This window comes from Scyliorhinus canicula, chromosome 9, assembly GCF_902713615.1.
Source record: "Scyliorhinus canicula chromosome 9, sScyCan1.1, whole genome shotgun sequence".
NCBI lineage: Eukaryota > Metazoa > Chordata > Chondrichthyes > Carcharhiniformes > Scyliorhinidae > Scyliorhinus > Scyliorhinus canicula.
In genome coordinates this window covers 67,394,165-67,409,685 of record NC_052154.1, presented here as the reverse complement: position 1 = coordinate 67,409,685, position 15,521 = coordinate 67,394,165, and the positions used below count along the sequence as shown (strand labels likewise).

Here is a 15,521-nt window from a genome sequence, read left to right as displayed (position 1 = left end):
GTCTTTACAGATCCAGAGATAGGGGTAACCCCAGGTTAAAGAGCTGTGAATTGTCTCAAGCCAGGACAGTTGGTAGGATTTCACAAGCCCAGGCGGTGGGGGATGAATGTAATGCAACATGAATCCCAGGTCCCGGTTGAGGCCGCACTCGTGTGCGGAACATGGCTATAAGTTTCTGCTCAGCGATTCTGCGTTGTCGCGCGTCCTGAAGGTCGCCTTGGAGAACGCTTACCCGGAGATCAGAGGCTTAATGCCCTTGACTGCTGAAGTGTTCCCCGACTGGAAGGGAATATTCCTGCCTGGTGATTGTCACGCGATGTCCGTTCATTCGTTGTCGCAGCGCCTGCATGGTCTCACCAATGTACCACGCTTTGGGACATCCTTTCCTGCAGCATATGAGGTAGACCACGTTGGCCGAGTCGCACGAGTATGTACCACGTACCTGGTGGGTGGTGTTCTCACGTGTAATGGTGGTACCCCTGTCAATGATCTGGCACGTCTTGCAGAGATTGCCATGGCAGGGTTGTGTGGTGTCGTGGTCGCTGTTCTGAAGGCTGGGTAGTTTGCTGCAAACAATGGTTTGAGGTTGCGCGGTTGTTTGAAGGCAAGTAGTGGGGGCAAGTAATGGCCTGGGCTTGCAAAATCCTACCATTCACCTGAGGAAGGAGCAGTGCTCCGAAAGCTAGTGTTTGAAACAAACCTGTTGGACTTTAACCTGGTGTTGTAAGACTACTTACTGTGCAAAAACTCATGACAAAGGACTTTGATATTTAGAGTGGATGTGCAAAACCTTTTCACTTGTGGGTGAGTTCAGAAAATGGCAGAAATATATATAGGATAGCCATCAAGTTAAAACATTTAGGAAGGGTTTCTTTACACAAGAGCATGGAACTTATGCCACATGGAGTGGATGAAGCAGAAAATATGAATGCATTTCAGATGCACAAGGGGTAAGAGAATAGAGGGATATGGGGGAGGGTGGGAAAAGATAATTGGAATAAGAAGACTACAAACATTCACACAGATCAGTAAAGCCACAGGCCTAATTCTATTCTGTAGATGCTTTGTAATTGTTTCTAGAAGAACCATGTTGTTCATCATGGTTTTTAGTCAATGATCTTTCTTTACAGGTTCATCTCTGAATAATTTGAAATGCTGTTCTGCCCTTCTACTCTCCTCCCCCCCCCCCCCCCCCCCCACAAAAAAAATGCTTCTATTTCTCTGCCTCGCACCATTCTTCAGCTAGGTTGTTCCCAGGCCAGTTCTAGTGCCATGTTTGTCCAGCTGTTACAAAATCCACAGGAACAGAATTCATTTCAGTTTTTTTCTATGGGGTTTCCAAAGATGGCTCAGCTAAACTTGTGGAATCATGCCTTTAAATCTGAGTACATTTGAACACTTTGGGCACTTCGTTGTACATCAGATGATTCAATGAAAATAACTGATCAATTTTGTACCACTTGATTAATTAAAACATTCTTCATGTGTTTGATTCCATGACTATGCTTCTTCCATGCTGAGCTGTGATATTGGTGTGGGCACAGGCTAGCTTATCCTCGGTTTGTGGAGAAAGAAAGAGGAAGGCAGCAAAACTAAGTCATTTTAAGTGGGGTCCTTATCCCGAAAGAAAAGCTGAAATTTTTGCTTTATAATTTGTAAGCAAGGGAATTCTTAACTTTGAAGAAGAATCAATATACATGAATCATGTATTTTGTCTCAAATTCCTATTTTGATTTTGTTGAAATTTTGGGATGATCATGGTGAAAATGTCAGTGAATAGGAAAGGAATGGTTTCTTTTACAGTTTGATATAGCATTAATCATTCCTGGATCGTCCTTCAATTCTGTCCAAAGATTTGACTCAATCCAAAAGACACATTTTACTGCACTAACATAGTTTTATCGATCTTCCACCACTACAGCAGTCTTTGACAATTGAATATGAATTTATGCAAAATTATGGCTGTTTTATGCTAAAGGCTCGGGTCTTTTGTGAGCTCAATCGAGCCTTAAGTCACATCAGAACCTTAATAGCCAGCAATGAAAGAAGGCATTTTTAATTTCGGGATAAACTGGATTCAGACATTTTTACCCAATTCATTTTTTCCAATTAAGGGGCAATTTAACATGGCCAATCCACCTACCCTGCATATCTTTGGGTTGTGGGGGTAAAGCTCACGTAAACACGGGGAGGATGTACAAACTCCATATGGACAGTGACCCAGAGCTGGGATTGAACCTGAAATCTCGGCACCATGAGGTAGCAGTGTTGTTGCTCGTTATGCTCTCTCCTTAATTTGCTCTTGTTTTAATTATGCTAGCTCAAGAGTCGGCAGGTATCTTTCCGATACCGCCACTAGGTTCAAAACCGAATACTGATCAAAGACTCAATACACCAGTTAGTAAGTTTGAAATCAATGCACATTTATTTACACACACAGTCAATTATACTCGTGCACAAACTCTACTCACTAAATTATCACTACTACTAAAAGCCTATACTTAGCTTCGGGTGCCCACTCAGAGGAACAATGGCCGTTGTCCGGTTCTGACGCTGCTGGCATCGAACTTTTATAGAATAGCAGCTAGGAGTGCCTATCTCGTAGTGTGTGTTTTTTTTTTAATATAATTTTTATTGGAATTTTTTACAGAAAATATAAAACATAACGACAAACAATGAAATGCAACAAAATAACCCATAATAACTGTAACACCCCCAGACCATATGTATCCCATCCCCCCAACCCCAATGAACAACAAAAGAACTTAAAAATAAATTAAAATTAAATAAACAAACATAGTCATTGTCCGCCGCCCCCCCCCCCCCCCCCCCTTTCCCTCCCCCTCCCCCCCGGGTTGCTGCTGCTACTGTCCCTGTACCCTATCGTTGAGCCAGAAAGTCGAGAAAAGGTTGCCACCGCCTAAAGAACCCTTGTACCGACCCTCTCAGGGCGAATTTGACCTTCTCGAGCTTAATGAAACCCGCCATGTCATTGATCCAGGTCTCCACGCTTGGGGGCCTCGCATCCTTCCATTGTAGCAAGATCCTTCGCCGGGCTACTAGGGACGCAAAGGCCAGCACACCGGCATCTTTCGCCTCCTGCACTCTCGGCTCCACCCCCAACCCCAAAAATCGCGAGTCCCCACCCTGGCTTGACCCTGGATCCCACCACCCTCGACACCGTCCTTGCCACCCCCTTCCAGACTCCTCCAGTGCCGGGCATGGTTCGCTGGACTCCCCGAGCACCTGACACACCTGTCTTCACCCCCAAAGAACCTACTCATCCTCGTCCCAGTCATGTGGGCCCGGTGCAGCACCTTGAATTGGATGAGGCTAAGCCGCGCACACGAGGAGGAAGAATTAACCCTCTCCAGAGCATCAGCCCATGTCCCGTCTTCGATCTGTTCCCCCAGTTCCCCCTCCCACTTAGCTTTCAGCTCCTCTACTGATGCCTCCTCCGCCTCCTGCATAACCTTGTAGATATCAGATATCTTCCCCTCTCCGACCCAGACCCCCGAAAGCACCCTGTCGCTCACCCCCCTCGCAGGAAGCGAAGGGAATCCCTCCACCTGCCGCCTAGCAAATGCCTTTACCTGCAGATACCTGAACATGTTCCCCGGGGGGAGCCCAAATTTCTCCTCCAACTCCCCCAGGCTCGCAAACCTCCCATCAATAAACAGGTCCCTCAGCTGTCTGATGCTCGCTCTGTGCCAACTCTGAAATCCCCCATCAATGTTCCCCGGGACGAACCTATGGTTCCCCCTTAATGGAGCCTCCATCGAGCCCCCCACTTCTCCCCTATGTCGCCTCCACTGCCCCCAAATCTTGAGGGTAGCCGCCACCACCGGACTCATGGTATACCTTGTAGGAGGGAGCGGCCACGGCGCCGTTACCAGGGCCCCCAGGCTTGTATCTCCACAGGACGCCCTCTCCATCCGTTTCCATGCTTCCCCCTCCATTATCCACTTGCACACCATCGACGCATTGGCCGCCCAATAATACCCCGAGAGATTGGGTAACGCCTGCCCCCCCCCATCTCTACCCCGCTCCAAGAAGACCCTCTTCACCCTCGGGGTCCCATGCGCCCAAACAAAGGTCATGATGCTGCTAGTCACCCTTCTAAAAAATGCCCTAGGGATAAAGATGGGCAAACACTGAAAAAGGAACAAGAACCTCGGGAGAACCGTCATTTTGACGGACTGCACTCTACCCGCCAACGATAGCGGTACCATGTCCCACCTTTTAAATTCCTCCTCCATCTGCCTCGTAGCGTGTGTTGACTTTAGACTTACTTGTCTGGTGCTTGGCGGGTCTCTCGTCGCTGAGAGCCAAGGCCAAGATGAAGAAGAGAGCAATCTGTCTTGGGGGCTCCGTTTTATATCCCAAAGGGGCTTCGTGCTCTTTTGGGCGGTCCTTGAACTTGGCCCCAATTAATTGGACCATGTCCTAATCATCTATTGATTTTCTCCAATAAAGGGGTCGTTGCTTGATCGCTGGGCTGGCCCTAGGTGACCGTTGGCCTGCCTTTGTTTTAGTCTCCACTGGCGCCAGGGAGTCTGCTCTGGTATCGTTTGCTTAAATGTTTCTCTTTTTCCCCGGAGATAGCTCATTACTATGCTAATGGCTTGTAGTATCGGCCTTGTCTGGGAGCTGCAAACTCCAATCTACAGATAAACCTTGCACCTGCTTGTTTTCTTAGCATTGTCCAATTTTCCCTTTACTCTCTGCAAGTGTCCATTTTGAAATCGGGACGTGGCCATCCCAGGTGGCTACAGTGTTAACCACTGCGCCACTGTGCTGCCCAACTGGATTCAGACATGGAGGAAATAATCTTAAATTCTGTTAAGAATCCACCTTTTTAGTCTTATAAAAAATGTTATTGAATGTGTTGTAGTGATTAAGATTTTTATTCTTCGTAAAGGGTTTCCAAAATGGATTAATACATTAAACCTCGGAGATTAGCTATTGATGTACATTGAGAATCATGGGTCGCATTTGTTCCTTGAACTATACTGGTTTGTTAGATATTGTCTATTAATATTGTTTGTACTAGTTTTTTATGTACCCAGTGACAAAATTATCCTGAGTAAGGCCTTTTTGTTTGCTACTATTGCACTGTGTAAATATATTGCATGATAAATGATTTTTGTAGACAATTGAATTATTTTGGCAATTCAGTACAGCGTGTGTAAAACAGCTGGTATGTCACAGTTGGTTCACATCTGCCCTTGGAGGAGGTGGTGTTTGAGTTTCAGGGAACTCTCACGGCCTTGAGAATTGTTTTGAGAACTGTTTGCCAAAGGAGAAAGCATTCTCACCTTTTGTCTGAACAAACAGACTGTTTGTTGTGGTTTGTTAGTGTAATAGATTTGTGTGTCTACATATACAAAAATCTGAGTCGTTGCAGTATATACTGAATCCTATATTAAAAAACCTTGAACCATGGGTATTGAATAAGTAGCCACTGGGTTTATTTTGCGTCTGAACATTAACTGAGCTAATAGAGAGTATTTTATTTTGCTTATTTTTTTGAAGTCCTTAACACTCCTAAATGTATTTTGGGCTTGTATTACTTTCTCTTTTTTAGTGATCCAACCCGATCCAAACCTTAATCTTGAGAAATTACTTTTATAATATAAATTTGGTTGCTAAGCTCTTTTGTCTTTGTTACAGGCTTATGAGTGGGCCCTAGAAGGCATGCGGCACCTTGCATGCATCAGCATGGATGACTGCAGTTCACCAGAACGCTGTGGCTCAGTTGTGAAATATCTAGAAAACCATCATCGTCAGCATCCTGAAATTCCAGATACCGAATTTCAAGAAATGAAGGAATTGGCATGTGAATTAAGAAATGAGAAGGGAATAAAACAGTGGAAATTTGCTTGGTCCAAATGCCAAGAGACGAAGCTTATCTTTGAAAAGAAGCTGGAAGCTGCATTGCGAACAAGAAAGTCATTACCATCAGACCGCCGGCTTTCTGATTTTAATAGTATGAGGAATGAAATTGTTAGCATAGGACACAGGAGGCATTCAGGCGGAATGGAGCAAAGATTACAGTGTGCAAGCTCAAACAGTGGTGGTTATTCTCCGGGCAACAGATCATTACATTGTGGTATGTGGCAGAGAGACAAATTCTCACCGCAGTCATCAGGCAGTTGTTACGGGACTATAAATAATGAGGATGTTTTTATACCTGAAACTATACTCAGCAAAAACTCTAGCCCTTGTTCCCAAGGCTTTGATCAAAAGGGAGCAGGAAAAGCTTGTGCTTCTGTTCATACGTCAACACCAGATACGTGTAGACTATTGCATGGTATCTCTGATGAAGAATCCAGTTGTGACAGTAATGTTGACTCTTTTCCTATACAGTCCAGATGTCTCTCAACACCAGATTTCCAGAATCAACATCTGAAAAAGCTATTACGGAAAACACAGAGCTTTGACCTTTCACCCAGTGATACCCACAGATACAATTCATGTCAAAGAACATTTAGTGAACCTGCAAGGCGTGGAAACACAGGGGTATTCATTAAAGGACTAGAAGTGAGCAGCACTGAACTTAATGATAGACATTGTACCTCCAGACAGCAACCATTGTTCAGTTGGACTGGAAACCAGACAGAAGGTCACAGAAGCTATTCCCCCTTACAAGAGACCAAGGCTAAGGGCAGGTGGGTACTAATTTCATCCAGGATTAAGATAAATTGTGTTCCTTTTAACTGAGTAATGTTACTGTAAGTGGGACAAATACCAAAACATTACAATGGTATTTCAATATGGAGGAAATAGCAATTAAAATGTTTATCTCTCTGATTGTGGAATAGAAGTTGGACTTTGTTGCCCCTGTGATGGGGGTACAACAAGGACCAGTTTCGGAGACCAATTTCCTGCATTCCAAGAATACCTGGAAGATATCCAATCCAATATTGGATCATGTCAGTTGTAAGCCATCGAATGCAGTTGTCTAAGGCAGACAGTTAGACCCCTTACAATATGCTCCAGTCAGCTTTTCCAAGCTTAGATGGGGCCTAGCAAGTGTATGCAATGAAAATTACATGATTTTTTTATCCTTAATGTGTGGCCCAGAGAAACAGAACTGCTGTCAGTCAATTATCATTCCACATCCATTGTCTGCAGCTTAGCTTCAGGCTGCTGCTGGTGAGGTAAGCAGTCCAACACTCATTTTTATGAAATCGGAAAACTGCCCAATAACGTCACTGTGGTGGCTCGAGACATACACTGGAGGCTTTCAGCAATAAACAAAGGGGTTTATTGATGAAAGGCAAAGGCAATTAGGTAACAGGCACAAGACACTATGTAACAGGTATTTACGCTTCAGCTCCCTTGTCCACAGTGCCTGGCGTCCTGTTCCCAGGGCTCTGTGCAAATTCCTCACCGGACGGGATTTGTGTGCTCTTGTGCGATTGGCCCGTTAATGCTGTCAGTGGAGCCCGCCCCCTTAAAGGAGCCACAGGACCACATCACTCCACCCTTAAATCCCTTGACACACTACCACAAAACTATGTATAAAAGTTACAATGGTTGACAGAGAACCAAGGAAAGAGAGTCCATCAAAATGACAGTCGATCCGGACTCCTCTGGGTCCTCTTGGACCTCTGTAGCCCAGCCACAGGCTTGGGACTCTTTTTGATGATTGAGTGATCCACAGTTGATGCCACTTAAGGAAGTCCCACTTTGATGACAGGCGGACTAGCCTCACTGGCCTTGACAGATGCAGCAGGTGGACCAGAAGCAGAAAGCCCTGGCTTCCCTTGGCTGGTCTGAGTTACAGGATTAGTCACTATGCTCGCTTGACTCGTATACTCCACATCGGGGGTCACCACCCCTTGACTCCTCAGGTGCCACATCTGGGTCGCCATCCCTTGACTCCTCAGGTGGTTGACGTGCGGTTTGATGATCTGCCTGTTAATACCGACCACATAAGATAGCAGCCCTAACTGGGCCACAACCCGTCCTTCTATCCAAAGCGAATCGGCAGCACAATGTTGCACCAAAACTGGGTCTCCCAACCGAAACGACTTATCACCTCTTGGCTCTGGCCACTAACTCTTCTGGTCCTGATGTGCCTCTACCCTCCCTGTCAAATTTGGAAATTCAGGATCCAATTGGGTTCAAAACTGACGGCCCATGAGCAGCTCGGTGTAATCCTCGTGGTTGAACAAGTGGTTGAGTTGTACAGCAGCAACAAAAAATTAGGCAACCCTTGGAAACGTGGTTTATTAGATTGCTTTTTTGTGGAATTCTTGGAAGAGAAGTGTCACATGTCAGCACGATTGGTTTCCTTGGATCAAAAGGCAGCAAGAGGTTTGACGACTGTAATGCTTTCTTGAAAACTCAGAAGGCTTCTTCTTGAGACTCCCTCTATTGCCATAGTTGATTCTTCCATAACAGCTGGTCTAATGGTGCAATATTGTAGCTAGATTCTGTGATAAAGCCAGGGGAGTCCAACGAGCTTCTTAAAAGTCCTTTATTTCAGCAACAGCATCACACATGCACAGGACCCGGTTACCTTTCACCGGGTCCTCATTCCTTTTTAGCTGCCTGCCTTTTATGCTAGTGCTGGGTTAACTCCGTCCAATTGAGCATGGGAACAATAATCCCCAGCTGGATGTGTCCTGTGCAGGTTACTTTAGGTTATTACAGATTCAAAATAAACCATCCATAGTAATTGACCATACCAAAGAAGAACTTAAGCTTGCTGACATTTTTGGCTGCAAGGACATCTCGTGTCACCGTGACTATTTCTTCCAATGGGTGCAACCCTGTTGCATCAGCGCAAAATCCTAGGTATGTCACTTCTGAGACCTGAAAATTACGTTTTGCGCATTTTAGGCAGACCCGTACATCACAAACCTCTTCAATACTTCCTCTAGGCTGGTCACGTGTTCATCTGGTGTTCTGCCAATGACTAAGACTTTGTCAAGGTAAACCACCTTGGGAATTCCCCAGAGGCGATTTTCCATTATGCACTGAAGATAACGCAGTCTGAAGCGATTCCGAACGGCAGTATGGTATACTTGAAGAGACCTTTATGGATATAGATTGTAGCAAACTTGTGAGACTCCTCAGTTTCAGATAGGTGTGACTGTGAATTTTGAATAGGTGAGGGTGCCCTGTCAGCTTAGCGTAGATGTCTTCGATTTGGAGATGTGGTTACCGATAGACCTGGGCAGCTTGCTTTGTCAGCTAATAATCCCCACAAATCCTTACCGACTGAACAGGTTTAAGGCACGGTGTCAATTCCGGGGTTGGGTGACTGGAGTTTGCATTTTCTGCCCGTGTCTGCATAGGTTTCCTTCGGGTGCTCCAGTTTCCTCCCACAGTCCAAAGATGTGCAAATTATGTGGGGTTACAGAGGATGGGCCTCGGTAGGGTGCTCTTTTAGAGTGTTGGTGCAGACTCGATGAGCCGAATAGCCTCCTTCTGCACTGTAGTAACTCTATGGTTCTGAGGACACGGACCATCAGCACTTCTTAGTCTTTAGCTCTGCTTCAACCATCTGATGCAATGCCTACGGCAGTGGTCCGGCTCTGAATGACTTAGGTATTGAATCCAGATTGATGTATGTCGTGGCTTTTCTCCCTTCATGCGGCCCAATTCTATGTGAAAGACTTCTTCATACATCCTTAAGACATTTGGAGGATATTGTCAGATATTTTCAAGAGTGTTGATAACTTATCAAGCATGGAATGTCAAGTCTGTTAGTATTTTTGCTGGATATCTATGTGTGTGTAGTGTCAACTTTGTTGGTTTGTCAGTACTGCCATGTATTCCCTCCCCCTTTCTTGTGGACACTAGGCTAATTGTAGAACTTTCAGGGTACCCTGTGGCTTAGATTAGTAGCTGAACACATCCCAGATTGAACTTGGGTCTTTTATATGTTGCAGTATTGCCCATATAGCACATACTAAAAAGAAAGGGAGCTCAGTTTGCTTTTTAATTATGCATTATGTTAAGTTCTCTTTTGGGGCTGTTTAGCACAGGGCTAAATTGCTGGCTTTGAAAGCAGACCAAGCAGGCCAGCAGCATGGTTCGATTCTCATACCAGCCTCCCCGAACAGGCGACTAGGGGCTTTTCACAGTAACTTCATTGAAGCCTACTCGTGACAATAAGCAATTTTCATTTTTCATTTAATTGTATGCAAGTCAAAATAAAGAATGCCCATCTCTGGGAAAATATGTAAATGGCACCATGTATGTTATGAAAAAGGAACTACCACAGTACATCATGAATTAATTTAAATATATTTTTCTGTGATCTGGAAACTTGGAAATTAATTAGCTAGCTTCCGAGAGGTAAGTGACTGTTTGGAAGCCCAATCAATACCTACCCATCAGATTCATTGCAAAAACAAGTCAGAGTAATGAAGGAGCTGAATGAAGAGCTTCCAGCGTAGTTCAATAAATATCATTTGGAAGAATCAAACATAATTGTTCTCCGAAGATATTTGAGGTTTATGAAGTTGACGCCAGTGAATGGCAGAAATGTGTGATGTCATCTTGTTCCCAGGCTGATGTGTGACTATTCCATTGTAGTGCTTAAAGGTCAATGGAAATACAAAATCAGTAGTAAACAATGCCAATGGTCAGTTTAGATATTAAAGTGGTGTCACTTTACTAAAGCCAGTTGAATTGTCTTGCATTAGTTTATAGATTAACACTATAAAGTATGTAAATATTGTATTTTAAACTTTGCTGTAAAACTATGCAAATTACTCGGGTATATCAATTGTATAACTAGAAACTTTAGAATTTCTACAAAATATTTCATATAGCTACTTTTGAAGCTGTTGGATACATCCAGATTCATTTAGACATAGAATTTACAATGCAGAAGGAGGCCATTCGACCCATCGAGTCTGCACCGGCCCTTGGAAAGAGCACCCTATCCAAGCCCACACTTCCAACCTATCCCTGTAACCTTTTTGGACACGAAGGGCAGTTTTGCATAACCAATCCACCTAACAGCTCGCCTTTGGACTGTGGGAGGAAACCAGAGCACCCGGAGGAAACTCACGCAGACGGGAGAATGTGCAGACTCCGCACAGACAGGACCCAAGCCGGGATTAAAACCTGGGACCCTGGAGCTGTGAAGCAACTGTTCTAACCACTGTGCTACTGTGCCGTTTACCGTGGTGCTGTAAAATATTAAATTAAATAATGGATAAGAAAACAGTCTGGAGCCCATCTTTGAAGTAATGGCAATGGAATTTGTGCCTCAATTTATAAAGTCCATGATCCCATATACCTATCAATTGCTTTGTTAACCTGCCATTCCACCTTCAAAGATCTGTGCACAGTCTGTTGTGCCTCTGTTCGAAAACCCGCTTTAAAATTATACTATTTAGCATGTACAATCTCTCCTCCTGTGGAGCAGTAATGGAATTTATCAAGGGGAGTTTAGGCACCATCGGCAAGAGATGCAAGAGGACTGGTCCAGGGCGATTAAGGGACCAGTAGCGCCTCTACACAGACTTTGGAACGGACGGAGAAGCGTTTGGAATCGCAAGGTGTGACGATCCGAGATGTGGAAATGGAGATATCTGACCAGATCGCGTCATTGGAGGCAGAGCTGGCGATGCTGGGGAGGTCTGCAAGGTATTGAAGGCAAAGGTGGATGATCAGGAGAATCAGTCCAGGCAGCAGAAGAATCGTGGAGCCCCCGGAGGTGAATCGGGCCCACTGGTAACTGCGACAGAGGCCAAGAGCTGGGGAGCCACCGCTGGCATTGATATGTTTCAGGAAAAGGAGAGGCTTCTAAGGTGGGTGAAGTTGACGTGAGACTGAAGTTGGGAGGGTTAGCGGATTTGGATTTAGCTGGTCATTGGGGTCGACATGACTAAATGGCGGTATCGGCAGGGCCAAAGCAACATTCATTTGGACCAAGGTCCGATTCGGGGTACTCGGCCAAACTTTGGGTGACTTTCAAGGGCAAAGAACATTATTTAATGACATTGAAGGAGGCGAATGATCTGGTTCAAGAGCATGAGTTGATGAGGGCTAATGGGAGGAATGTTTTAATTTTGATATGTACATATGCTTTGTATGTTCTATTTTTGCACCAGTTGGTCTTGGTCGATAGGGGATGGTTCCGCGTCCTGGGTTTCTTCCTCCTGCTGAAGTGGGGTGGGGATGGGTTTCTAGCGGGGAGGGCCTGGGTAGCGGCTTTTCAAAGGGCGAAGGTGGGGGAGACAGAGTGGGGGGTGGGGCGGTTTGGAGGGTATGAGTGGGGCTCTTTGTATAGATCTCCAGGTGGGAGTTGCCATTCTAGCAAAGATGCTAGTAAATGGAAGCAGTGTGGGGAAGGGGGCTGCAGTCGGTAGACGGGGAAGAGGAGCGGTTAGGTGGGAGGGGGCTGGTTGGAGGGGTGGTTCTAACGGGAGAGGAAGGAAGAGTTTGACAGGCAGGTGGGGGTGGGTCATGTGCTGGTGACGCAGGTGACTTTGTGGCGAGGTGCAGACGGGAATGGATCGGGTGGCCATTTTGGGTGGGCTCATACAATAAGGGAGCTTGAAGGGAGGAAGAGGTTTGAGTCAGGTTGGGATGGGGGACCTTAATAAATGCAATTATTATGCACAATGAAACCCCCAGTGAGGATGGTGACGTGGAAAGTGCGGGGGTTGAGGGGCCCAGTTACACGGTCTCAAGTGTTCGCACATTTGAAAAGTTTAAAAGTGGATGTGGTCTTCCTCCAGGAGACAAACCTGCGGGTGAAGGGCCGGATGAGGTTAAGAAAGTGATGTCCCATTCAGGGTTTGATTCCAAATCAATGGGAGGGCGGTCGCGATTCTATTTAGTAAAAGGGTGGTATTTGTGATGGCCAAAGCTCAGAACCTGTGAAGGACACGGACAGCGGCCGAGTGAGGTATGTATGAGGGATGAGAATGGCGGACCCCGATACTGGCGGTCAGCGCTAGTTCACTGGATTCCATAAGTACTTCAATGCCTACACCATCTCGGGGAGGAGGAATTATGTGACAGCTACATATATATGGATTGCAGTAATTTGTTTGTTCTTCAAACTGAAATCCACGATGAAGACACCAGTAGCAATCACAGAAAAGAAATGTGGTTCTCCTTCGGGCAGGGCATGTGAAATCTGTGTGAATGTTTGAAACCTCTGCAATTTTGTCACTATAATGCTGTATTATAAGTTATCAGTCTTCACTCATGGTACTCCATTTGCTGTTTTTAAAACAAAATCCCCTGAGGCAGATCCGGCAGTGTGCCTGGTACCCAGCGGGGCAGACTGCCACCTCCTAACGTCCGTGCGCTGTCCCAGGACCAAATTTATTTTAAAATCCGGCAGAAGCAGCGGCAGAGAGCAGATCACACCCCGGTAGATACACTGGCGTCACGTGATCTGTGCTTTGGGCAGGAAATCACAGAGGAGAGATTACTCCATTTTGTAGCTGCCAGCAAATAAGCAAAGGGGTATTCATGCCAGCATTTATTATCCATCCCTAATTGCCCTTGAGACAGTTAAAAGTCAACCACATTGTTGTGGGTCTGGAATCAGACCAGGTAAGGATGACAGATTCACTTCCCTAAAGGACATGAGTGAACCAGATTGGTTTTTACAACAATCGACAATGGTTTCATGGTCAGCATTAGCCTTTTAATTCCAGATATGTATTGAATTCACATCTCACCATCTGCAGCGGTGGGATTTGAACCTGGGTCCCCAAAGCATTACTCTGGGTCTCTGGTTTACTAGTCCATTGACTATACCACTACGCCACTGCATCCCCTTATGAAGATGGATCAGGTTGTAATAAGGAAGAGAAGGCCAGAGACACAAACAGGCCAGGATCTCAGAATTGCATCTACTGGAAAGAGCTTCTCGGAAGAATCCATGGCAGGACAAAGCAGTGTTGTTGTTAGCTCCAGGACCTCTGGTGAACAATCCATTAAGACAAAGCTGAATTAGGGAACAAAGCTGTATAAAGATGATTTCTTGAGGTATGGCTTTATTAATTGTGCCACTGGAAATCAGGATGCAAAGCCCATCCATGTGTGTTATATTCAGAAAAGTACTGGGAAATGAAAGATTATAAAACCCTCAAAACTTCAAAGGCATTTGAAGACTATAGATGGTGAGTTCAAGGACAAGCCTCTTGATTTTTATCAACGGCTGGAGTGATAAGTTAAATCATCAGCTGAAGTCCTTAGCAGAAATGTAACATTGAAAGACAAAGCGAGTGAGATCATGACGACCAAGCAGACTCGCCTGTCGCATTACCGTGCTGCCCAAAAACCTTGGGCAGCACGGTAGCATAGTGGTTAGCACAATTGCTTCACAGCTCCAGGGTCCCATGTTCGACTTCGGCTTGGGTCACTGTCTGTGCTGAGTCTGCACATCCTCCCTGTGTGTGCGTGGGTTTCCTCCGGGTGCTCCGGTTTCCTCCCACAGTCCAAAGATGTGCAGGTTAGGTGGATTGGCCATGATAAATTGCCCTTAGTGTTGGGTGGGGTTACTGGGTTATGGGGATAGGGTGGAGGTGTTGACCTTGGGTAGGGTGCTCTTTCCAAGAGCCGGTGCAGACTCGATGGGTCGAATGGCCTCCTTCTGCACTGTAAATTCTATGATAATTCTATGATAAAGGTAAGCTAAAATAATGGGTCGCAATGGTCGGCTAACGTCGGTTGCGAATATCAGAGGCTGGCTGGCATGCGCCCCGAAGGATGGCCGGTTGGTAAAAATGGGTCCCAAGCAAAAAAGTTTGGTAAACACTGGTTTAGAGGTGGCAGTGTTGGCCTGTGTAGAGTCATTGGAGCCAGAGATTGAAGCTGCTGGTCACTTTCTTTTACATCCTCCACTGGAGGTGACGTGATTACCTCCTGGGTGGTTGGCTGATCTGAATTCAAACTCCTCTGGGGCTCATAGAGTGGTATGTCTGTTGTTGGAAGCCAGAAGTCATTCAGCAACCGTTTTTGTCCGACAAGACTGTCACACTGGCTCCTATGTCTAATTTGAAATTGTCGAATGACCTTTGACTGAAAAGTATGCATTCCAAAATGAGAAATAAAGATCTTTGACTTCACCCAAGAAACATGGTTGTGTAACTTCCAGGCTTGCAGCCTTGGTCTCCTGGACTTTCTGTGCATTTCAGATTTTTTGTCTTGCACAGTTTGGCATAGTGTTCAATCCTTTTGCACTGAAAGCATTGAGCTGAAATTGTAGAACATTGATCTTGCCTGTACGGGTGCTTTGTTCCACAATGTTAGGATGGTCACTCTGAGGGTCAGTTCGAGTATTGCTTTCCTTGGCCTGGAGTGTCCCTTTGTCTTTGTTGCTTAACTAGAAGAACTGTAGGTTGGTCTCTGCACCACAATATATTTTCTCCCCTTAAATTGTTTCTATTCTGCTCATTGAGTTCTGACTGCCTAATGGCCTGGACTGTCTTTTCTGGGGTTATATCTTCCTTTGCTTGCATAAGTTAGAGAGTGCTAAGTTCATATTTAATGTCTCCGTCTTCTGCCATGCTTTGCAGATCATT

General features: G+C 45.4%; 1 protein-coding gene across 1 annotated transcript in view; it reads left to right on the top strand.

The window, feature by feature from the left end:
• LOC119970889 overlaps positions 1–15,521 on the top strand; it is a gene marked incomplete at its 5' end in the record, with an annotated part of 434,610 nt that overhangs the window by 370,138 nt on the left and 48,951 nt on the right. Inside the window, 1 exon segment of the mRNA XM_038805997.1 lies at positions 5,674–6,671. Coding sequence (XP_038661925.1) covers positions 5,674–6,671 — 998 coding nt within the window.